Source organism: Syngnathus floridae, chromosome 7 (assembly GCF_059516105.1).
Source record: "Syngnathus floridae isolate MCC-2025c chromosome 7, RoL_Sflo_1.0, whole genome shotgun sequence".
In the NCBI taxonomy this organism is placed as follows: domain Eukaryota; kingdom Metazoa; phylum Chordata; class Actinopteri; order Syngnathiformes; family Syngnathidae; genus Syngnathus; species Syngnathus floridae.
Window position 1 is genome coordinate 4,927,304 of NC_142419.1, and position 24,846 is coordinate 4,952,149.

General features: G+C 41.9%; 2 protein-coding genes and 1 pseudogene across 4 annotated transcripts in view; 1 reads left to right on the top strand and 2 right to left on the bottom strand.

The window, feature by feature from the left end:
* Positions 1–24,846, bottom strand: part of LOC148394841 (melatonin receptor type 1B-like) — an 87,765-nt gene that overhangs the window by 61,445 nt on the left and 1,474 nt on the right. The gene's annotated exons all lie outside the window — the stretch shown is intronic.
* LOC148394843 (G2/M phase-specific E3 ubiquitin-protein ligase-like) lies at positions 4,137–12,851 on the top strand. 3 transcript variants are annotated; one of them, XM_088381062.1, is made up of 12 exons: positions 4,137–4,787; positions 7,334–7,385; positions 7,460–7,558; positions 7,811–7,964; positions 8,155–8,227; positions 8,374–8,755; positions 8,904–8,999; positions 9,753–10,066; positions 10,213–10,385; positions 10,547–10,716; positions 10,986–11,200; positions 11,906–12,851. In XM_088381062.1, exons 3-12 carry the CDS (start codon positions 7,476–7,478, stop codon positions 12,136–12,138), a joined length of 1,893 nt encoding a protein of 630 aa, XP_088237188.1. In that variant the 5' UTR covers positions 4,137–4,787; positions 7,334–7,385; positions 7,460–7,475; the 3' UTR covers positions 12,139–12,851. The 3 variants fall into 3 exon arrangements, with proteins under 3 accessions (XP_088237188.1, XP_088237186.1, XP_088237187.1); XM_088381060.1 differs by having other exon boundaries at positions 4,137–5,027; positions 7,334–7,558; XM_088381061.1 differs by having other exon boundaries at positions 7,334–7,558.
* LOC148394844 (uncharacterized) lies at positions 15,224–16,578 on the bottom strand (annotated as a pseudogene).

Consider the following 24,846-nt stretch of genomic DNA (forward strand, 5'->3'; position numbering starts at 1 on the left):
TGGCTATCCTTCCATGGCTCTTCGTCAGGCGCTCAACCAATGCCACACCCTGGTTCTCGTCTTTTTTCTTACTTTGTTTCATTTCTCGCTTGTAGAGTGTTTTTGGCTCATACGTTTGTGAGACTTTTACTTTGCCACTTCCATATTGACTTTGCGTCACAGCTCCTTCACTGGAGAGTACAAGTGTTGGCATTAAATTATAGTCCGAAAAATACGGTATTTAAAAGTACATAACAATCAACGAAATTTCCTTCTGTCCTTGGGAACTAGTCAATTCAGGTATTTATACATTGCATATAGAGTGCTATATGGTTACCTCAGAACAAATCTATAAATGCTGATTGTACAAAGTGTTAGAAGGACGAAGATTTGTTTCTGAAGTGTTGCTATATGTGTCAGCATAATCAAGAATTGGCCGCAACAAATGTGTTAACATTCTACTTTGCACTTGCAAATTAAAACATTCATGAGAGCGATAGAATGAATTGTATGAAGTATGATTGAAAGGAACTGCAAGATGAAGTTAGGCTGACGTGAAGTGGGCACTTGGGGACTACCGTTAACCCCTGATGGTAAGTCTATGAGTGACCCCTCCCCCCCACTACCGCATGCACAAACACATGCACAGCAGTTGTGACGCCATACCTTTTAGATACTGTATATTAAAGATGGTGATAATAATGCATTTGGTGAATTGATTTATAGGCAATGTTTGCTGGCTCAGCTGGGAACACAATACAAGAACTGGACCAAGTGGCTGGGGAAAAGGAATTCTACAATGTAAAAAGTGGTGAGTCAAATTTACTTGAAAAAACAAATTGTAACGTTTTTACACCCAGGAATTTTCAGTAAATTTTACAAAGTTACAAAGTTTAGTTCATAAAAAAAAAAAAAAAGAGTCAGTGTTCGAATAGCCTGGTTGAAAAACAGCCATGCTACCATGCCTCTCCTGCTATATCCTCCTGAGACCTGAGGAAAAGATGCATATATATTTTTTTGCAATTTCCTGCCTCGTTGGAACTAAATTATTAACAATTTAGAATTTTATAAGAATATTTTTAAGTAAGCTGATCAAGTGTAGTGATTTGCAATGCCAAAGCAGGAAAATCTTCAACATATTTCTCTTTTCCTGACATTTGTGTTTTATTGCTATTTTCTTAGCGAGAAAGCAATGTTCCTTCGATCCCACCCAAACACATGAAATATCATTGGAAAGACCAGAATGTCTTCTCCTGAGCAGCAAAAATGGTAAAGAAGAGCATAACACAAATGAGTCAAAAGATACCATCCATCCATCCATTTTCTGAACCGCTTAGTCCCCACGGGGGTCGCGGGCGTGCTGGAGCCTATCCCAGCCGTCATCGGGCAGTAGGCAGGGGACACCCTGAACCGGTTGCCAGCCAATCGCAGGGCACACAGAGACAGACAACCATTCGCACCCACACTCACACCCAGGGACAATTTGGAGTCTTCAATCGGCCTACCGAGCATGTTTTTGGAATGTGGGAGGAAACCGGAGTGCCCGGAGAAAACCCACGCGGGCCCGGGGAGAACATGCAAACTCCACACAGGGAGGGCCGGAGGTGGAATCGAACCCACACCCTCCTAACTGTAAGGCGGACGTGCTACCCAGTGCGCCACCGAGCCGCCAGTCAAAAGATACAATATACTAAAATCAAATCTCCATTTCCAGGGACACAAATAAATAGGCTGGGTCTTATTAAGTTAGCAGATCGCTGCTGTAAGGTTGAAAAAATGTTCTTATTTTACTAAGAATTTCTGAGTGGAAATGCTTTTAATGGATGGTGCGTGTATAAAAAAAGCCACTCATAATTTTTCTGGGGCAGAGATGGATTACAGTTATTATATTCCCATTTAGATATTGGGGAAAACTGCTTTTATAGTGTAGTCCTTAATAATTATGTTTGTGATCCGCACTATAACGTTATGAACCTATTTGTCTTGCTGTCCCTGTAGAAGTAAAGTGAAGAGCAAAAATGTGTATTGTACTGACGATTCTAACACAATGGGCTCCACAGCAAGTGTTTTCTCGCAGATGCACGTAGGTTGGCACAGTTAGATATGAGCACTGTGGACGTGAACACAGTCGACTTGATTCGCAGTCAAGGGGAGTAGCTCCTCTCATTCCCTTTAGAATTGGTGCATGAGAGGCACAGAGTCCTTGACATGGTGGAAGCTGAGACTGATTTGCTGGAATCCATGCAGGAGAACCAAGTGCGCAAAATACGTTTATGAGAAACTGCAAGCAGACGGCCACAGGCGGATGATATAAGGCTGTCAGGGCAATCACATATCACCACATTGAATTGGGAACTTGGAGAATACCTTTTATCTCAGTTGTATCTGTCTGTCTGACTGCTCAGTAGCCACTACGAAGTGGCAGCAAAACGACTAATGAATGGCGACTTAGTAGCAGCTAAATGGCTGATGATACGTTGGCAAATTCCTCTCGCATTATAATGCTTTCCACATCGTCACTTTGGTGACTCCTTATTCAAGTGATTGTTGTGCCTGTTTTTAATGACCTTGCACAACAGCTTCATTTACTCCATGTCGCTTTGGAGATACTGTCAAACAAGCAATGGTGAGGAACGATCTTGTTGAAATACTATCATCTTGGGAAGATAGTATCATCAAGTCATGGCTGACCATCAGCTGAGTGCTTTAGTTCTTGTTTCTTTTACTTTCTCTGTACGTCTTCAATTTGCAAACGGAAGTAGAGAAAGAATGAAGATCTGGCCTGTCTGATTCGCTGCTGTCATGTACATTTCATCACATCTGATCACTTGGTGATGCTCATAGCTGGTCACCAAAATAAAACAGTTCCCCATCATGTAATCACAGAGTACTATTTACTATATTGCCCTCTGGAAGATAATCAATAGAATTAGGGGTATTTGGGGGCTGATGTACAGTGTATGCTGTGTTTTACATCTGTCTCTCTCTGCATGAACACAGAGCCCAACGGGAATATTTATTTGTGAAGGAAGAGGGGTCTTATTAGATTTGATCAGTGCTTCAAAAAGTTTCTCGAACCTCTCAAAAATATTACTTCAACACAGATCTTTTTCGACAATTATTCAATAACTTCACTAGATCCTGGCTCCCACAGAAAAACAAGACAGCAGGTTCCTGGGAATTTACAAAATGCAAAAAATGAAAATATATTTTTGATAATATAGTTCATGTTTTGATTTGAGTTTTACTATTAATGAAAACGAGATTTGCATTCACTAATTGGGAGTCTTTAGTACACCCGTTACGAACAATTCTGTGTCTAATCCTTTGATATATGATTGTTTTGATGAATGCTTGACTTGCATTCAAAACCCTTAACGTCATTATGTCTACTCTCTCATGTCTCAAAAGAGAATTTACAGTTAAACCAGAGTTTCATTCCTGGTATTTAGAGTGAGAGGATTCCTAAGGTTCTTTGAACACAACACAGAAAAGTGAATTTTCATGCGGCATATCTAATTTGGCATTTCTAATTAGAGCATCATAAGTGCTGGAATGACAATTTCCTTTCTGGCCTGAGGATGCTGATGTTGCTCTTTCAGCAGGTTTGGCTGTTTAACACAAATACTTGCAAGTGGTCGAACAGTCACAGTGTTCACTGAAAGTCACTATTGAAAATTAGGAACCATGACAGATTTATGATCCTGCTGCCTTCTCGGGCATTTGGAATAAATCAATGAAACTACACCGATTCTGTCGCAGTGTACAGTGATCGCTTATTTATTGCTACTAATTGGTTTAGCATATGTGAAAATCCGCGATGTAGAGTCAATATGTTTATGATATCCGCACAAGCCTTTTATAATTTTATTTTTTAAACACTTTATTGTATTTTTAAACACTTTTTAAACATTATAAAGTTAAACTGACTTCTAGGAACATTCTTTAGGGCTTAAAAAAAAAAGTCAGTCACATAAAAAAAGTGTCACGGCTCTGCTCTGCTCTCGCCGTGCTCGCAGGCTAATGCGCCCTCGCGCTGGTCCGCGTGGGCACGCAATTCCAAATCGAAGCTGCGTGCGCTGATCGCTACCACATGTACCCTTGCTACCAGCTGATTAGGGCGTGTATTTAAAGCCCGTCAATCTGCGGTGGTTTGTCTGCCTCGATACAAGTATTCCCGTCACCTGATTCCCGTTTGACTGATCTGCTGTGTAGAGCGATGCCTGTTTCCTTATTTGCTGTTTAGCGAAAGCTTATTTCTATGATCTGCTGTGGACACTGTTCGGCTCAACTTTCTGGCTGTCCCCGAGCACGAGCTTGCTATGCCCGTCTGCTTCAATGACGCACGACACGCGCTCGCTGAATGGCTCGTCAGCTTGCCTCGTCATCCTGCTCTGCCGACATTCCAGCCCTTCTTGTCTCCTTTAAACTTTAAAGTTGTGTGAGCCCGTGTTGCATTCGGTTGTCCTGCCTCGTTCTTGACAAAACAAAGAAATGCTGCTGATTCTGATACTTAGCGGGAGGCTGAAAGAAAGCGTGGCGAGAACTGCTCTTACAGCTCTAAGCCAATCAGCGGCAGGGATACCGATCAACATGTTCCCATTGGTCTCTTCTGCTCTACCGGCCAATAGTGTCATGGGGAGACAAAGGCCCGCGCTCCAAGTGACGCCGCAAAAAGGCGTGATGCACCGAATATATCGGCAATATTTGTGCACCGAGGCCGCAACAGGTGAAGCGCGAAGTGGCGAGGAATCACCTTAGTCTCATAACTTTCTTGTGTCTTTTTTCCCCAATTGGAACTATTAGTGGTATGAGAAAAAGTCCTACAACTAACTAATGTCATATGTTTAAAGATGTTAGAGAGGATCTTTTTTAGAATTTATTTTGTAATATTTCTCAATATATTATAATATTTCTTCCCACATACCACTGACGTACTGTTAAATAGGTCGTCTTGAATAATATATATTGATATATATGAACCGCGCACTCTGTGGGATCAGAAAGACCTCAACCAATCATTGTTGGCAGGAATAATGGCAACCACGGTCAGTTAACTTGTCAATCAATTTGTTTTCCGGGTTTTATTTCCTTATTGATATCCATGCTCGCTCACGTCCCCGCGCGAAGTACTGCGCATATGCGTGTAACTTGTGATTAAAACTCTGCGAATTTTGGACACTCTGGCTTAGTTGTTGTGTTCCCAGCTTGACTTCTGAGTGTTCTGAGTGAAAGTGGCTGATGAACGTCGTGATGATGAAAGTTCTCGCAAAAAATTCTGTTTTTGACGTCTTGGAGAAATATGGCGCTCGTGCGTGTGAGTGTGGAGGCGTTTCCTGAAAACAACAGAGAAGGGTGGGGCGGAGGGGAGTGCCTGCGCAGTCTTCAAAAAATGACGGGGTCTGGTTTCTGAGCTGTCGGAAAGATTGTCTGTAATACCTTTAAGTCTTGATAATATATCTGCCTTCTCCATCTGTGGCACTACTGCTGTTGCTGTGTTTTTCAAGTTTACGGTCACATACGGCCACTAGATTATAAGAAAAGTAGAAAAAGAACACACTTGAGTTTTATACCGTATTTCCGGACTATAAGTCACAGTTTTTTTCATAGTTTGGTCGGGGGTGCGATTTATACTCTGGAGCGACTTATATGTGAAATTATTAACCCATTATTACATCATTTCACATGAGTTTAAGATGAGGGGACGTTTGAGAATAATTTTTGCACATGTTGTCCTGAATGTTGTTAGCTACCTAAATGTTGAACAGTGGCCAAGATGTACCGGAGTAAAATTCCTTGTTTGGCATGCTCAAACTTGGCAAATAAAAATTGATTTGAATTATTTTCACGCTAAATCGCAAGAGGGCACTCTAGGCCTGTGTTGATAATTGTGTTGAGTCTGACGTAAGCGACGTAGAAGAATATATATATATATATATATATATATATATATATATATATATATATATATATATATATATATATATATATATATACGTGTGTGTATATATATATATATATATATATATATATATATGGCATGCCGTTCAGGAAAATATTTGAATATATTGAATGAACCTTGAATATACTGAATGAACTTCGGAATATATTGAATGAACCTTAAATATATTGAATGAATTTCGGAATATATTGAATGAACTTCGGAATATATTGAATGAACCTTGAATATATTGAATGAACTTCGGAATATATTGAATGAATTTAGGAATATATTGAATGAACCTTGGATATATTGAATGAACCTTGAATATATTGAATGAATTTCGGATTATATTGAATGAACCTTGAATATATTGAATGAACCTTGAATATATTGAATGAACTTCGAATTATATTGAATGAACCTTGAATATATTGAATGAACTTCAGAATATATTGAATGAACTTCTGAATATATTGAATGAACTTCGGAATATATTGAATGAAACTTGACTGACGTCATCATTGCCGCCATCTTGTACATGCATTTTGTTGCTGCTGCAATTATGAACCAGTCAGCTCGCAATATCGTGTCAGCTATTCTTAGCAATGATGACATTGTCAATGCACTGGCGAGTGCTTGTACCACCCAAAATCCCCCGGAGACACATGCCCAGCAATATCATGCTTTGGACGAAGAAGTCCAGGCTGCTTTTAATCGGGGCAGACCTGGGCACACAACAGACCAGGCTTCTGTTAATCATAGCAACCTCAGCTTGCCATTGACCTCACAGCAGTGCCCCACAACAGCCCCCCCTGTACAATCTACACCCGTTCACTACAGAGGGCCCAAGACAGAAGAGGTAAGAATAGGTAGGGTTAATTTAAACCGCACGTTGAGGGGGGTCTGGTCCGTGAAAATATTGTCTGACAATAAACTGGTCCGTGGTGCAAAAAAGGTTGGGGACCGCTGCGTTATGGCACTGCGCTCCGGCGCGGCACTTGTAGAGGTTAGAGAATGGAAAACTGCAGCGGTTGCAGGGATTGCATGAACTAAAAGAGAAGCTGTTCATATAGATATCATTAGAATCACCCACAACCATGTAGGCTGAACATTTAATTAAGTATTGAACGCAGGGTATTTGATGGACGGCGACACATTGTCACGTTGCTCACACAGCGGACTGCGGACATACAGACAAATGTATGTGAGATTATGCCTGGCGGAGATTATTGCTATGGAACTAATATTTTGTTGCGCTGCTGTATTAATCACGCTATATAAGACAGATGTTGTCTATCAACCACAATATAGGCCTAACCTATATGAATAAGCCTCCAGTGTAAAATAACTTTACTGTTAACATTGCTTGAGTCTATACTGAATCATATATTTTTGTTTAATGTTTCTAAGATTTCAGGCACAAGGCAGTTCACGTTCTGTGACCCAGTCCTTTTTCAAGGAGGTAATTCTCCTGCCAGACGACAAAGCTACAAATGTACCAAGGCGTACCAAAAAAGCTTGGCTTTTTGAAAACAGCCACATCAAGTCTGCCATGGAATTTGGCTGTGACTGGGATTCTGACAAAGTCATGCAGGCAATAACAGAAGCCTTCCAGCCAGCTGTGGAGGGATGCAGGTAAGTTTTTGAATTATTTTGTCATATTTGTTCCTCTTTTCATTTGATATTTGCAAGAATATCATGGCATACTATACTATGGCAACTTCATTTTAAGTGCGTGTATGTATTGACAATAAGTCGTTTCCTTTTACTGTAGTGTGCTTTTTTAGCTTCAACAGAAGTGTGACAAAGTTGGTGAGAATTTCAATTTGTCCCCAGTTTAATTTTACCATATTACTGTTTCATGTACTGTGTTTTTCCTTCCCCTAGGTTACAAATCCTGCTGCCATGCTACAACAAACTGGTTGAGCCATCCCTCACCCGCACACAGAGTTTGAATGGAAAACTTGTGAAAAAACGGTTTCATCAGAAGTCCATTTATGTCAGACCTGACAAGATCATTCTAAGTGATGAAAAAGAAGATGTGAGTAGTACCAACGATTTCAAGACATGTTTATTACTGTGGCAGTCACAATAGAAATGCTATATTTTATGCTTGATTGAAATAGTTACAGTATGCTCTGACATAATACAAAAGTCTGTTACAATATTTTTTGTTAGTATAGTCTATTGGATCCATACAAATTATTGTATTTATCTGTTTGCATTTACAGGTAATATCTGATGGAGAAAGCAGCTGTTTAAATGGCTCTGGTTTGGCAGAAATATCTGACACTGCCAAATGTGGTAAATATTTTGACACTATTACATCATAAAAAATGTCCTTTATAATCTACCACATAATACATGTATTGCACAAGGCCTAAATGTGTTCTAATGCTCACTGTCATATAAGTTAAATGTTACTCAAAAGTTAATTTTCTATGTTACAGTTACAGTTGGGAGTGCGCCTGATGTTTCCAAAGAAGTTGTCCCAGACAAATCCATCTCCAGTCATGCCCCTTCAATGTCCAGTGGTGACAAAATTATCTGCTGTTTTGCTACTGAAGATATTTGCACTGATGGACCTTCTATCCTAGCTAACACCCTCACCATGTCCACGAGTGCTGGTGTCATCACTATTGATGAGACTGTCACCATGACCAGTGGAACTCCTGCCATTTCTACTGGCAACACTCATGGCTTGTCGGTTGGCCCTACTGTCAATGCAAGCAATAAAAGGTGTTGCATGTTTGGGAATAACACCTCCAGTGTGTGCCATGGTCCCACTCAACCCAGTGGATCTGACAATAGTTCATCCACCACATCCTACAGGTCCATCTTTTGTAAATGTTTCATCTCTTTTCATACAGTATTGTTAGCAAATACCTATTTGCTATGTAAAAATGTTGTGGAGTCATGGTATGAACAAACAAATCATATTTGTACCTTAATTATAAAATATTCTTGTTTTATCTTGCAGTACATACCTTGACCTATTTGAGGAAGAATATCTCTCTGGTGACCCTGATCTTCAGGAAGCCATTTTCAGGTCATTAGATTCCAGCACAAGTGAGAGGTCAGTAGAAGATATTATACAAAATCTAAGTGTTGTAATCCAGGATAACAAAGACTTTTATTCTAGCCTCGAGACAAGTAGCAAAAAGCAAGTCATCCAGTCATTTCTGTGGTCATTTTGTCAACAATGTACAATAGATTTATTTTTTATAAATCATGGTGTAAAACTTCTCTGAATGGAGATTTTCCGTGCCATAACATGCATTATATTTCATGTGTATGTATAACACCCTTTTTGTGATCAGATTGCAATCAGATAGCACTTGACCACATACATTTACACCTGGTATGAATGTATCTCTCCGGTGACCACAACTACAATAGATCCATTGCATGTGCTTTCCCATTGACAGACACAGCTGCCGACTATTTTAATGTTTTTGTTTTTTTATGGCCCATTTCCACCTGAAGAGTTGTTGCATGTAGATTCAAGTTGCACTTGCATTTACACTTGTGTTCAGTGTGGTGACAATGTTCAGAAGTGGTTTGGCAGCTCAAATACCAATCGTCCTCATTTTGTTTTGAGTATTTTTACATGCTCTTTATGTTTTTGGTGTGATATATCAGTGGGTTAGGTTATTCTGGAAAAGCAAGAAAAAAAGTAAAACTCTTTCCCTAATCTCTTTATGTCATCATCAAATATGTTTATGAATAATCAGTATTCATAATGTGGATGTTGGATTATAGTACAGCATGTGAGTTATTCTTATTGACACTAACAATGACTTTGTTTTATTGTCTTTTATTGTTCCAGTGATTTAAACATGACTTTAGAGAGAATAGTGGTGCAGATTTCATCTAGAGTAAATAATGACAGCACTGCGTGCTTCAATATCATGAGAAGAAGTGTGTGGGATGGGGCATCCAGAGCCCTGGGCAGATCCAGTTTTTCACCCGAGAAGAAAGTGGATGTCAAGTTCACTGACGACTATGGATTATCTGAGGGAGCCGTGGACAATGGAGGACCTACTCGGGAGTTTTTCCGACTCTGTCTTCTTGAAATCAAGGACAAAATTGGCATCTTTGAGGGTCTACCTGATGCCAAAGTCCTCACATGCAACTCCAAAGGTACTTACGATTAAAATAATTCTCACTGAGGATTTTTGTAATGCTCTAATTTATAAAGATTTTTTATTTATTTTTTAAATAAAACTCAGCCTGAATATTTCTGATGTAGCCATTTCACATGTGAGTTTAATTTAATTTGATTACAGCAATGAAAGATAATGGATACTTTAATGCTGGCCAGATTATGGCAATATCGATTGCCCATGGAGGACAGAGTCCATGTTTCCTGTCTGAACTCTTGTATGAGTGTCTTCAAAAAGGTCCAGACAATGTGATGGTCAAAACTGAACATATTAGTGATGAAGATACAAGGTCACAGGTGCAGTCGTTGAGCATATTTTCCTTTGATTCTGTTGAATTTATAAAGCAATTATTAATTTTGCATTTGCTCATTAACAAACCATTGTATATCTTAGTTGTAAATAAAAGTCAATAAATATTTACTGTTCTCATATTCTAATGTAATTTTAATATTTTCAGATCTTACAAGCTGAGACTGAATCACAACTGCAAGATGCAGTCGCACAGGCAGCCAGCTTGATCAATCTTGCAGGTCACAATGTTCACATAACACTGCAAAACAAGCAAGAGACTGCTTTGGACTTGGCTCACTGGTATGTCCTCCAGCGGACCCGTGCATCTTTTGAAAGGTATGTTTATAGTTGCTGTCATTGAAACTATAGAAACTGTTATCATTGTATACAAACAATTTCAATAGTGGGTGTAGAGTTCCATTTCATAGTGCACCACTGCAATTAAAACTTTTTTTTTAATTTTTTTATTAATTGTGGGGGGTAGCCATTGGCTCTGTTGGGAAAGCAAATGCTCCACCCCTCCAAAAAAGAACAAAATTCCTTACTAAATTGAACATTGAATGAACATCAGAACAACACATTCAGATTTGTTTCACTTTTAATAGGTTCAGAGATGGCTTAATGTCACTAGGTGTCCTGGAAGCTCTACAGAGATACCCTCTACAGATGAAGTGCCTTTTAGTGAAGGCTGAAAAGAGTTTAACAGCAGCTGATGTAGAGAATCTCTTTAGGATCATTCACTCTGAAAGAGGGAGTAATGCATTCCAAGAAGAGTGCTGTACCCTAGCTTTCTGGCAAGACTACCTTCAAGATGCTGAATGTAAGTTTGGCATGTTGGACAGTGTTTAAACAAGACATTATTCTTTAAACTGTTTTGACTGTATCATTGTAGTACATGACATTGTTAAAAATGATTTGAGATGCTCCACTATGTTTTATGTCTCCCAGAGTTCAGTTATTAATAATCTTCTATGTGCAACATTTGTAGTATTCTTGAGTTGATTACCCTCAAGTTATGGGACTTTTATTCATGTTTACCATAATATCTGATGTTATGACAGTATCGAATATCAATAGACAAATTACTTCTAAGATTCAACCAAAATACTAAATACTGGCAATATCTGCTTCTAGCATTGTTTTATAAGGGTGTCCTGTTTATACCATATTAGGAACTTTAGGTACTTTTCCACAGCATAGCTTAGCCCTAAACACAGGTGTTCCTAGGGTTACCAGGGCTTCCTTTCTGCGCTAAAGCATTCCAGATCTGATTTTAACCTAGAGTGTATAATACAGTATAAGTTAAGTATATGATTGTAGTTTATAGTCTATTACATTCTGAGCTGTCCTTTCAAATTACTGTGTCATTTCAAAAATAAAAACGAATGCGTAATGCTGGTTTAGGGGAATTTAACTACTCACCAACTTTGCATCACTTAAGTGGTATAATACTTCACGACTTTAGGAAAATGCTGGTAGATGTAGTCATCATTTAATTGTGTTAATCTTTTTTTATGTCTGACAGGTGAAAACAATGTCTCTCTGGTGGATATTCACATTTTCCTTACTGGATGTGACAGTGTTCCAACACTGGGCTTCTCTCCAAACCCAAGCCTCGAGTTCATTACCTATTCCCAATTTCCACAGGCGAATACTTGTGAAAATATTCTTCGCATTCCAGTTCATGCAGTATACACTGCTTTCAAATCTGATATGGATTTTGCCATACGCAATTCACCAGGGTTTGGAAGAGTGTGAGATGTAAGAGGGCTTTTAGAGCTTGAGTTATGATGAGTATTTTTTTTTTTACTTGTTTGTTTACCATAAATAATTGCTATAACTTCTTTTTGGTTTTCCTACAGACAGTATTATCTTGAATTGAGGCTTGAGGAAATGTAAATAGAAAATGTTCTTTGTTAGTTTTGAAGATATATTTCAAGCCATGAGAGATTTGTCTACGTTTCAAGATGCCTGTATGTGTAGGGCCTGATTAATGGTTCTGTGTTCCTACTTTGTATGGACTGGTTCATTGTCAATTTAGTATCAATGGGAAATGTGCATCCCTGACTTATGTCATGGACAGTAACTAAGAACATGTACCTAATTGAAACCAAACATGGCCATTTACAGTATTCCATGGTTAATTATTTTCATAATGCATACAGTGCAGTTTTTACCTTTCCTTTACCAGTACTGTAAATATGGAAGAGTATTAGGGCCACTGAATATTCTTTTTAATGGGGAACTTTTTTTTTTAATTCATTCTACAAAAAAGTCAGAACTCTGACTGTATACTGTAAAAGTTAAAGTCAGCCCAAAGAAAATTACTTTTAGAAAAAAAACTCGCTTTCAAGATGCCTGTATTTTATGTGTAAGGCCTTCTGATGGATGGTTTTGTGTTCCTACTTTGTGTGGACTGGTTCATTGTCAATTTAGTATCACTGGGAAATGTACATACCTGACTTGTCATGTCGTGGGCAGTAACTAGTACATGTACCCAATTGTTCTTAAATAAAGATTTCAGGTCTTTACCAGGCCTTTACTTGAGCATTTGCATTACATGATACTTTATAATTCTACTTCGCTACATCTCAGTTTGTGTCAGTTTAGGGGTCCGGAAGTGGAAAAGTTTGAGAACCCTATGCTTTTAATAGTACAACTGAAAGAGTCAAACTCTTACTGTATATACTTTTACTTGAAAAGAACTGAATACTTCATCCACAATTGAATATAATATGCATGGCACTTACAGTATCTATATGGTGATACATCATATGAAACTTACAGTATCTATATGGTGATACATCATATGAAAGAATAGTATGTTATGAGAAAATCTTAGGTCCTATGACCTGTACACTCCTTTTGTCCATTATCCCTTAAACGATTAAAACTCAAATTACTTATATATATCCAGGTCTGTGACAATATATTATACCACAGTAGTGGAACAACTGAATTACGAATGCTATCACTGTATGTCAAAGTCAAAGTCAAAGTCAGCTTTATTGTCAATTTCTCCACATGCCAAAGACACACAAAGAAACCGAAATTTCGTTCCCCCCTATCCCACGGTGACACGACATGGCCCACAATAGACAATCAAGTAAACAAGTAAACAACAGCGTGCTGAATAAATAATGAATAATGAATAAATAACACAACAAATAAATAAATAAGAGGAGCAAAAAGGAGCAAGTGAGCGTACAGCAGACATTCCAGAAAATAGCACAACAGTGCCGCACGCTACGCAGAAGGGGGTAGCGAGTTCAGGGTCCTAACAGCCTGTAGAAAGAAGCTGTTGGCGAGTCTGGTGGTGCGGGAGCGCAGGCTCCTGTACCTTTTCCCAGAGGGCAGAAGGTCAAACAAAGAGTGAGCCGGGTGACTCACATCACTCGCAATCGAGGTTGCCTTGCGGACGAGATGGGAGGTGTAAATGTCCTTCAGGGAGGGGAGCGAAGCACCAATAATCTTACCAGCCGTATTCACTATGCGCTGAAGGGCCTTCAAGTTCTGTTCAGTGCAGTTACCACCCCAGACAGCGATGCAACTGGTGAGGACGCTCTCAATGGTGCCACGGTAGAATGTAGACAGGACTGCCTGAGGAGCACATGCACGCCTGAGCTTCCGCAGGAAGTACAGGCGGCGCTGAGCTTTCTTAGCCAGTGACGCGGTGTTTGCGGACCAGGAGAGGTCCTCACTGATGTGCACCCCCAGGAACTTGGTGCAGCTCACCCTCTCCACCACAGCACCGTCGATGATCAGCGGCAGGTGTTTTGTGTGACCCTTCCGGAAGTCAACAACGATTTCCTTGGTCTTGTTTACGTTCAGCAGGAGGTTGTTGTCTCTGCACCACGTGGTCAGAAGGTCAACTTCCGACCTGTACCGAGTCTCGTCGCCCTTCGTGATGAGACCCACCAGAGTCGTGTCGTCAGCAAACTTCATGCGGTTGTCGCTGTAGGTCGCAGTGCAGTCATGCGTCGACAGGATGAAGAGCAATGGACTGAGCACGCAGCCCTGGGGGGGCCCCTGTGCTCAGCGTGATGCTGGCAGAGATTTTGTAGCCAACACGCACCACCTGAGGCCTCCGACAGAGGAAGTCCAGTAGCCAGTTGCAGAGGGAGGTACTGAGGCCCAGCTCGTCGAGTTTGCAGATGAGTCGCTGCGGCACAATGGTGTTGAAGGCAGAGCTGAAGTCCACAAACAGCAACCTCACATATGAGTCCTTTCCTTCCAGGTGGGTGAGGGCCGAGTGGAGGGCAGAGCAGATGGCATCCTCAGAGGACCGTTTGGCACGGTACGCAAACTGGAAAGGGTCAATGGTGGGGGGGAGAACGGATTTGATGTGCTCCATGACAAGCCGCTCAAAGCACTTCATGATGATGGGCGTCAGTGCCACGGAGCGGTAGTCATTGAAGCAGGACGGTGCAGGTTTCTTCAGCACAGGAACGATGATGGCAGCCTTGAAACACGAGGGGGCGATGGCCTGCTGCAGGGAAACATTAAAGATGTCCATGAAGACACCCGACAGCTCCCCAGCGCAGTCCTTCAGCGCTCGACCCGGGATGTTGTCAGGGCCCGCTGCCTTACGGGTGTCAATAGCGGCAAGCGCCCTCCTCACTCCGTCGGCAGAGAGGCGCAGGGGCTGCTCGTGTGGGGGGGGAGTGGTCTTCAGCGGGCAAGTGCTGTTCTGGGCGTCGAAGCGAGCAAAGAAGCGGTTAAGATCGTTCAGCAGACGGATGTCGCCCTCACAGCTCCTCGGCGCGGGCTTGTAGTCCGTGATGGTCTGAATGCCCTGCCAAAGGCTACGTGCGTCCTTGCTGTCCTTGAAGTGGGTGGAGACCTTGCACGAGAACGCCTTTTTCGCTTCTTTGATGCCCCGGGACAGGTCGGCCCTTGCTGTCCTCAAGCCAGCCTCATCCCCCGTCTGAAAGCCTTGTCCCTGGCCCTCAGCAGTCTGAGGACAGCCCCTGTCAGCCACGGTTTCCAGTTCGCGCGAGTGACGACGGATTTTGAGCAAGTCACATCATCGATGCACTTCGTGATGTAAGAGGAAACAGAGTCAGTATACTCCTCTATGTCCGTCCGATCGTTGTAGGTGGCCGCCTGCTTAAACAAGTCCCAGTCAGTGGTGTCGAAGCAGTCATGAAGTGCATCGGAGGCACCCTCAGGCCACACCTGAACCCGCCTCCGAACCTGCCTGGATGCCTTTACCAATTGTCTGTAGACAATGCTAGTAGACTATCTCTCAAGTAGGTCACATGCTCTGACAAAAAGTTCAATTCCATGATTTCCATCATCACTGAAGGGGTTGATGGGCCTTAACTCCACATCCCACTGGTGATCATAAGGGGGTTGCACAGGCACACGATTGAGTGGCCTTTGATCCTGAGGAAGTTGGAGCGTTCCCATTGTCCACAGTTGCAGTGGGGACCGACTCGCCATTGTCCTCAAGCTGTGGTTGTTCCACTGGATCACAAACTCATCCACAGATCTGTTTATTCTAGGAAGATAAACATGTTGAAGAGATGTAATGTGAAGAGGGTCAGTGCTGTCTAAAACATATTCTATGAAGAGGAAAAGGTCTTTATAGTATGCTGACATAACCCTGTTTACTTCTGCCCACAGTCTTTCGATCCTTTGATTATGCACACTACGTCCAACCATCAAACTTCCTCTGTTTGTTCCTCGATTTGCAATCATGAACTGTGCAACATCAATGTTCTCGCTACCAGCATCACCCCTGACTTAGTGTGGCAGTCCAAATACATTCACAGCACCCTGGAAAAGATGCAAGGCAGTCGATGCTCGGTTGTCTGTGCATCATCTCAGAAAGGTAATGCAGGGACTGTAGCCATCAACTGCTCCATGATAGACAAATCCCCATGGATTTAATTTGTGGTTTGTGTCAATATGCCTGGAATAAGAAGAAATGTATTATTATTTCTGTTTTTGATATTGTTAATATTAATATTATTATCATTATTATTGTTGTTGTTGTTATTATTATGATTATTATTGTAATAGACAACACTGGATGTACATAAAAATGTAACTTCATTGATTTTGCTGTAAGACTATTTGTACTTGGTAATAAGAATGTTCCAATCTCGGATGTAATGCGCCTCATGTACTAAGGCTACAAGTCCTCTGCTGCAGATGCAGTTCAACTCCTGCCTGCGACCCTTTGCTGCGCATTATTGACCAGCTAGGAAAAAATAACTACCGTATTTTCCGGACTATAAGTTGCTCCGGAGTATAAGTCGCACCAGCCATAAAATGTCCCAAAAAATGAAAAAAAACATATATAAGTCGCTCCGGAGTATAAGTCGCATTTTGGGGGCAATTTATTCAACAAAATCCCACACCAAAAACAGTCATGAACGAGCAACAACAGGCTAAACGATAGCAACAACAGGCTAAACGATAGGTATGCTAACGTGACAAACACAAACAAAGAGCTGAGAAGGGGCCTGATGTAACATATAGAGTGATTAAGGACAACTATTACATGAATAACATGTTTATAAAACCATCGGTGTCACTCCAATTCATTAAATCCATCAATCATTCGATACGATAGCAACAGACTAAACGATAGGTATGCTAACGTGACAAACTCAAATGAGGAGCTGAGAACGGGCCTGACGTAACATATAGAGTGATTTAGGACAACTATTACAAAAATAACATGTTTATAAAACCATCGGTGTCACTCCAATTCATTAAATCCATTGATCATTCTTTGTCAACAATGGCTGCGCGCGGCTGAGGGCGCTTGCACTTCAAAATATTCCACAGGCTCATATAACGATAGATAAACTATATTTCAAATAACTATGATATAAGCAATAATATTATCAAACCATCCGTGCACTTTAAATCCATTAAATCCATCGATCAAATTCCTCGTCCTTTGTCAACATCGCCGCGCGTGGGCCCTGACGTCAGCCTCGTCTTTATTCCACAGATCTAGTATATATTGTAGCGTTAACAAAGTACAAGGATAGACGTGGGTTTGGTAAAAGGCTCTTTATTAAACAAAACAAACTTCGAAGCGTGTGGCGGCGTGGACTTCCAGACACGAGAGCTCCATGGCATAGGACCGGGCGTGCGTAATGGCCATGTCCGAGCCCCATGCACCGTTCGCGGACAGCCACTTGGCCGAGCGCCGGCCCCCGACTCAGTGGAGTAGGACCGGGCGTGCGTAAAAGCCATAATAGTTTTTCAAACCTTCTATGTCACTCCAAATCCTTAATTCCTTCAAACTCTTTGTCCTCCGTGTCACTTAGAAATGATCACCGCTAATGATCACCGCTAATGATGTCCTTACGTGGGTACGTTTGTTCTTTATGTAAACAACCGCTGCTCCGCGGCGCGCCACTGACGTCACTTGAAATAGTAATCCATTGGTACATCACGGCTCTCCAAACTTTCTTTCTGCTGCTCGATTACTGTTTTCAGCTGCATATTTTACAACTTGAAGTTTGTAACCTGCAAAATATGAGTTTCTTTTTGGTGCCATTTTTCTTGAGTCACGGCCAACGGTGAAATTTAGAGCGCCCTCATCCAGTTTCGTCTGAAAATATAATTTTTTTCAGATGTAGTTTTTTGTTTTGTTTATTTGGTTGTTTTATCAAAGTCAAAGTCTGCTTTACTGTCGATTTTTTTTTTTTTTTTCATATATCAAGACACACAAAGAAATTACGTTCCCACTATCCCTCGGTGAGATAGTACACATATGCATACAAGCAAAACAAAAAAACCCAAGAAGGCACAAACAATGAATGAATAAGAGTGTTGAATAAATGATAAATAAACAAATAATAATAAATGATAATAATAAATATAAGAGGAGCAAAAATGGAGCAAGTGTACATACAGCAGACAGTGGACTTGGATATGGTGCTTTAAAGTTTTAATTACTTTATTTGATGTTTTTTCTATTTTTTATGTTTTGAATATGTTCAAGATAAAGATATAAACGCATGTGAAGTGATCAACTATACTAAAAATAACATGGGAAGTGGTCAACTATACTTGTAAGTAAGTGATGTCTTAATGATCACGTAAAAATTTGTGAAAAAAAACATAAGTCGCTCCTGAGTATAAGTTGCCCCCCCATCCAAACTATGAAAAAAACGCGATTTATAGTCCGGAAATTACGGTAATGTTCATCAAATTTATAAAACACATACCACACTTCATTTGGGGAATATACATTGTAGACCAGGGGTCACCAACACGGTGCCCGCGGGCACCAGGTCGCCCGTGAGGACCGCATGAGTCGCCCGCAGAACTGTTCTAAAATTAGCTCAAAATAGCGGCACTTGTCAGTGAGCTGCATCTATTTATTTTACAGTCAAACCTCGGCTTTCGAACGTCCCGGTTCTCGAAATAATTGGAATTCGAACCAAAAAAATTCGAGATATTTTTGCTTCGGTTGTCAAACAAAATTCGGAGGTCGAACCTCGCGAGATGAGCCGGGAAGACCCGAGAAAACCCGACCGCGCGGCCTGGATGCCGACTGAGTCCGTTGTTATTGTATTTTCGTTACTTTGAGGATTGTATTAACCCCTAATCATGCCTCCAAAGAAAGCAAGTGGAAGCAGTAAAGCCATCCTAAAACAAAAAGACGCTCTTAAAGCAATGCTACAGTGGGCGCCCGGCGTGCGGCGGTTGCGCGATCGGACCAAATTAAGAGCCCTGCGCAATGAGTTCCACTTAAATTTTGGAAAGTACATCAGGACTTTAAAAATATCTAGTACATTTTAGCGACGGCTCTGTCACAATAATGCGACCAACGCGGTGCAGTTGCGCGGTCGGCGACGCGCTACGGTTGCGCGTTCGGCGGTGCGCTGCGGTTGCGCGATCGGACCAAATTAAGCTCCCTGCGCCCTGAGGTCCACTTAAAAGTTTTAAAGTACATCAGGACTTTAGAAATATTTTCTAAATTATAGCGACCTCTCTGTGACAATAATGCGACCAGGGCGGGGCAGTTGCGCGGTCGGCGACGCGCTACTGTTGCGCTTCGGCGGTGCGCTGCAGTTGCGCGATTGGACAAAATTAAGCTCCCTGCACACTTAGGTCCACTTAAATTTGGGGAAGTACATTAGGACTTTAAAAATATTTTCTAAATTTCAGCGGCGGCTCTGTCACAATAATGCGACCTGCGCGGTGGGCGACGCGCGACGGTTGCGCGTTCGGCGGTGCGCTGCAGTTTCGCGATCCGACAAATATGCGCAAATGAAAAACTGCTTAAAAAAGGCGGGTTTTTTTTTGTCTTGAAACGGATTTAAAAAAAAAAAAACATTATTTGTAATGGGAAAACCAGATTCGGAATTCGACCAATTCGCTTCTCGAACCGCCTTCTGGAACGGATTGTGGTCAAAAACCAAGGTTTGACTGTATTTTTGCTATTCTTGTTAAAATCACACTTACATGTGAACTGGAAATGACAATAATAACACATAGTAAAAGCCAAATTAAGCAAATTGGCTATTTCAGAATTGTGTGTCAAACTGGTAGCCCTTTGCCTTAATCAGTACCCAGGAAGTAGCTCTCGGATTAAGAAAGGTTGGTGACCCATGTTGTAGACCCTCCGTTGAATTGCCCTTCGTCCTCTCAAGGCTCGCCCCACTGGATCTACTGCCCTTAAACGCTCCCGTACCCGCCAACGCTGAACTCTGATTCCTCTCCCTCTCAAACTACCAGTGACATAGGTCTCTCCAGAACCGGGGGTTTGTCTGACAATATCAGCAATAAGACGATCGAGATCGTCATTTGTAATGTCAGTGAAACTCCCATAATCCACCAGACCGAATTGTGTCCTGTAGTTGTACAGTGTTCGTATATTTACAGACAGCATCCGAGATATGGTGATCCAGCTAAACCCTAAATCTCGCATGTGAATCAGCTGAGCAGCTGGTATGTTGTACCTTCAAAGAGAAAAAATAAAATAAAAACAAATGTGTTAATGTGTTTATTCACATGTGAATTAATCGTCTTATTCCTATAGCAAGTACCTTGCAGCCTATAATATTTTTTTATGTGATGATAAATAATAATAAGTTTGTAAGTAGATATTATTCTTGGGCTGCATTAGCCTACATCGCCATACACTTGTTTAAATATTACTTACCTCAGCCTTCCTCTCTGAGATGCAGAATGTGTGCCCATGTCATGCGGTCGTCCATCAACTTCCAGCTGGACTGTTATTTCCGCCAACATCTCGTTTAGAGACTTGTTGAGTCGTTCAAGAAGGACGCATAATGTTCTTTCAGCAATGTTTTGTTGAACATTATTACTCATAAGCACTATGAATGACGCAATAATGGAGATATGATCCTCAATGTGACGAGATACAGTCTTCAAACTGTTAGTGTCATTTGGAGTACAACCTATAGCAAAAAAGTTTTCCAGTTCAGTAAAGTAGTGGAATATTTCAGCTGATGCCATATTATTAAGCCAGCAAATTCTGAAGGCTACCACCTGACTTGACTTGGTTTTAGTAAAACTTCATTCAATATATTCCGAAGTTCATTCAATATATTCCGAAGTTCATTCAATATATTCAAGTTTCATTCAATATATTCCAAAGTTCATTCAATATATTCCGAATTTCATTTAATATATTCCGAAGTTCATTGAATATATTCTGAAGTTCATTCAATATATTCAAGGTTCATTCAATATATGCAAGGTTCATTCAATATAATCTGAAGTTCATTCAATATATTCAAGGTTCATTCAATATATTTAAGGTTCACTCAATATAATCCGAAATTCATTCAATATATTCAAGGTTCATTCAATATATTCAAGGTTCATTCAATATATTCCGAAGTTCATTCAATGTATTCCGAAGTTCATTCAATATATTCAAGGTTCATTCAATATATTCAAATATTAATTTCCTGAACGGCATGCCATAATATGTATGTATGTATATATATATATATATATATATTAAAAAAAAAAAAAAACTTTTCCTCACCCCCCGTGGGTGGTCTCTTTTTCCCTTCAAGCTCGGGTCCTCTACCAGAGGCCTGGGAGCTTGAGGGTTCTACGCAGTATCTTTGCTGTTCCTAGTACTGCACTTTTCTGGACTGAGATGTCAGATGTTTTTCCTGGGATCTGTTTCAGCCACTCCTCCAGTTTGGGGGTTACTGCCCCTAGTGCTCCAATGACCACAGTCATTAACTCTCCAGGTCTTCTCCAGCTCTTCGCTGAGCCCTTGATATTTCTCAAGTTTCTCATGTTCCTTTTTCCTAATGTTACCATCATTTGGGATGGCTATGTCAACCACAACGGCTTTCCTCTGCTCTTTGTCCACCACCACAATGTCCGGTTGGTTCGCCATTACCATTCTGTCTGTCTGGATCTGGAAGTCCCAGAGGATCTTGGCTTGGTCATTCTCTACCACCTTTGGAGGTGTTTCCCACTTGGATCTTGGGACTTCCAGTCCATACTCTGCACAGATGTTCCTGTACACGATTCCAGCTACTTGGTTATGGCGCTCCATGTATGCTTTACCTGCCAGCATCTTACACCCTGCAGTTATGTGCTGGATTGTCTCAGGACCTTCTTTGCACAATCTACACCTGGGGTCTTGTCTGGTGTGGTAGATTTGGGCCTCTATTGCTCTGGTGCTCAAGGCCTGTTCTTGTGCAGCCAGGATCAGTGCCTCTGTGCTGTCCTTCAGACCAGCTCTTTCTAGCCATTGGTAGGATTTCTGGATATCAGCTACTTCAGCTATGTTTCGGTGGTACATCCAATGTAGGGGCTTGTCCTCCCATGATGGTCCCTCCAGCACATCATCTTCCTTTGATGCCCATTGTCTGAGACATTCACTGAGCACGTGATCCGTTGGGGCCTTATCCCTGATGTACTTATGGATCTTGGATGTTTCATCTTGGATAGTGGCTCTCACGCTCGCTAGTCCTCGGCCTCCTTCTTTACGGCTAGTGTACAGTCTCAGGGTGCTGGACTTGGGATGGAACCCTCCATGCATGGTTAGGAGCTTCCGTGTCTTGATATCTGTGGTCTGTATATCTTCCTTTGGCCACCGTATGATTCCTGCAGGGTATCTGATTACTGGTAGGGCGTAGCTGTTAATGGCTAGGGACTTGTTCTTGCCATTGAGCTGACTTCTTAGGACTTGCCTTACTCGATGGAGGTATTTGGCTGTGGCTGCTTTCCTTGTTTCCTCGTCAAGGTTGCCATTTGCCTGTGGAATTCCAAGGTATTTGTAGCTGTCCTCAATGTCTGCTATTGTTCCTTCTGGGAGTGAGACCCCCTCTGTGTGGATTACCTTTCCTCTTTTAGTCACCATGCGGCCACATTTCTCAAGTCCGAATGACATTCCGATGTCAGAGCTGTAGATCCTGGTAGTGTGGATCAGGGAGTCAATGTCCCGCTCGTTCTTAGCGTACAGCTTTATGTCATCCATGTAGAGGAGGTGGCTGATGGTGGCCCCATTCCTGAGTTGGTATCCATAGCCCGTCTTGTTGATTATTTGGCTGAGGGGGTTCAGTCCTATACAGAACAGCATTGGGGACAGAGCGTCTCCTTGGTATATACCACATTTGATGGTCACGTGTGCAAGTGGCTTGCCATTGGCTTCAAGTGTGGTTTTCCACTGTTTCATCGAGTTGGCGATGAAGGTTCTCAGAGTCCCATTGATGTTGTACAGCCTCAAGCATTCAGTGATCCAAGTATGTGGCATTGAGTCATATGCTTTCTTGTAATCAATCCAGGCAGTGCTCAGGTTGGTACGTCTAGTTCTGCAGTCTTGGGTGACTGTTCTATCCACCAGGAGTTGATGTTTTGCTCCTCTGGTATTTTTACCAATCCCTTTCTGAGCAGTGCTCATGTATTGATCCATGTGCCTGCTGATCTTATCTGATATTATGCCCGACATCAGCTTCCATGTTGTGGAGAGGCAGGTGATTGGCCGGTAGTTGGATGGGACTGTACCCTTTGATGGATCCTTCTGGATCAGGATCGTACGCCCTTGGGTTAGCCATTCAGGGTGAGTCCCATCCCTTAGCAGCTGGTTCATTTGTGCTGCCAGGCGCTCATGGAGAGTTGTAAGTTTCTTGAGCCAGTAGCTGTGGATCATGTCAGGGCCTGGTGCTGTCCAGTTTTTCATTCCTGAGACTCTTCTCTGGATGTCTGCCACTGTGATGGTTACTGGGTTCTGTTCAGGGAGCTTGCTGTGGTCCTTTCTCAGAGCCACCAGCCACTGTGCATCCTTCTTATGGGATGCCTCCCGCTCCCATATATCCTTCCAGTACTGTTCAGTTTCCAGCCTTGGTGGGTCTGCTCTGCTATTATTCCCCTGCCACTGAGCGTACACTTTCGCTCGTTGTGTTGTGAACAACCTGTTTATTCGTCTGGCTTCATTCTCTCTTGTGTACCTCTTTAGGCGGCTGGCCAAGGCTTGGAGTCTTTGTTTGGCAGTTTCGAGTGCTTCAGGTATGGGCATCTGGCTGTATTTCTTAGGAACTTGCTTTTTCATTGCACCTTTCTGGGCCTCTGTCATTTGGCTCACTTCTCTCCGTGCTATCTTGATTTTGGCCTCCAGCCTTCTCTTCCATGGTGGGCACTGTTGTGGTCGCATATGGTCATTCTTCTTGTAGCCAAGCATTTCTAGGATCACTGCTGCTGAGGTGTATATCAGCTCATTGGTTTCAGTGATGGTAGCCGTAGGAATTGTTGTCAATGCTGCATTCACATCTTCTAGGAGACTTTCTGAGGGTACTTCACTTAGCCTCTGCAGTGTGTATCTAGGTTCCCGAGCATTCATTCTCACCGTGTTCTTGTTCTTCAAGTCAGTTGCTGCCTCGTTCAGCTTGATTGTGCTTATTGGGGTTTCGTCCCCAACCTCTGGACTTTTACATGGATTTAACTCGTCTCTGACCTGGTGCTCTGGTTGGCCTTCGCTATGGCATTTGTGTTGTATCTCATCAATCTCGAGGTGTGATAGCAGGTGCCGTTTATGGATATTGGAACATTGAGCTACTAGTTGCTTGGCCGATAGTGTTGACTGTGGGTATTGAAGTTGCCATTGTTCCCACATTCTCCATATGTAACCTCTCTCGCTCGGGTTGCTGGAGTAGTAGCATTCCAACAGATCCTTATTCTCGCATCTCGCCCATTTGTGTCTTGTTCCAGTAGTTCATCAGGGTGCTCTGGTTCCCCAGCACCTGACGCAGACCTTGTTTGTCCGGGCGACGTCTGAGCCGGCATGTCTTTCGTTTCTTGTACTCTCATTATCTCTGAGGTAGGCGGTACCGTTAAGGGTCTTGCCTAAGGACGCACACTGACTGTTGGTAAGGTAATCGCTCATTGCTCATATTGTGCCCCTGCCGGGAATCGAACCCGGGTCTTCCGTTTGTAAGTCATGTCACTTACTGATTGAGCTAGTCAGCTCAATATATATATATATATATATATATATAT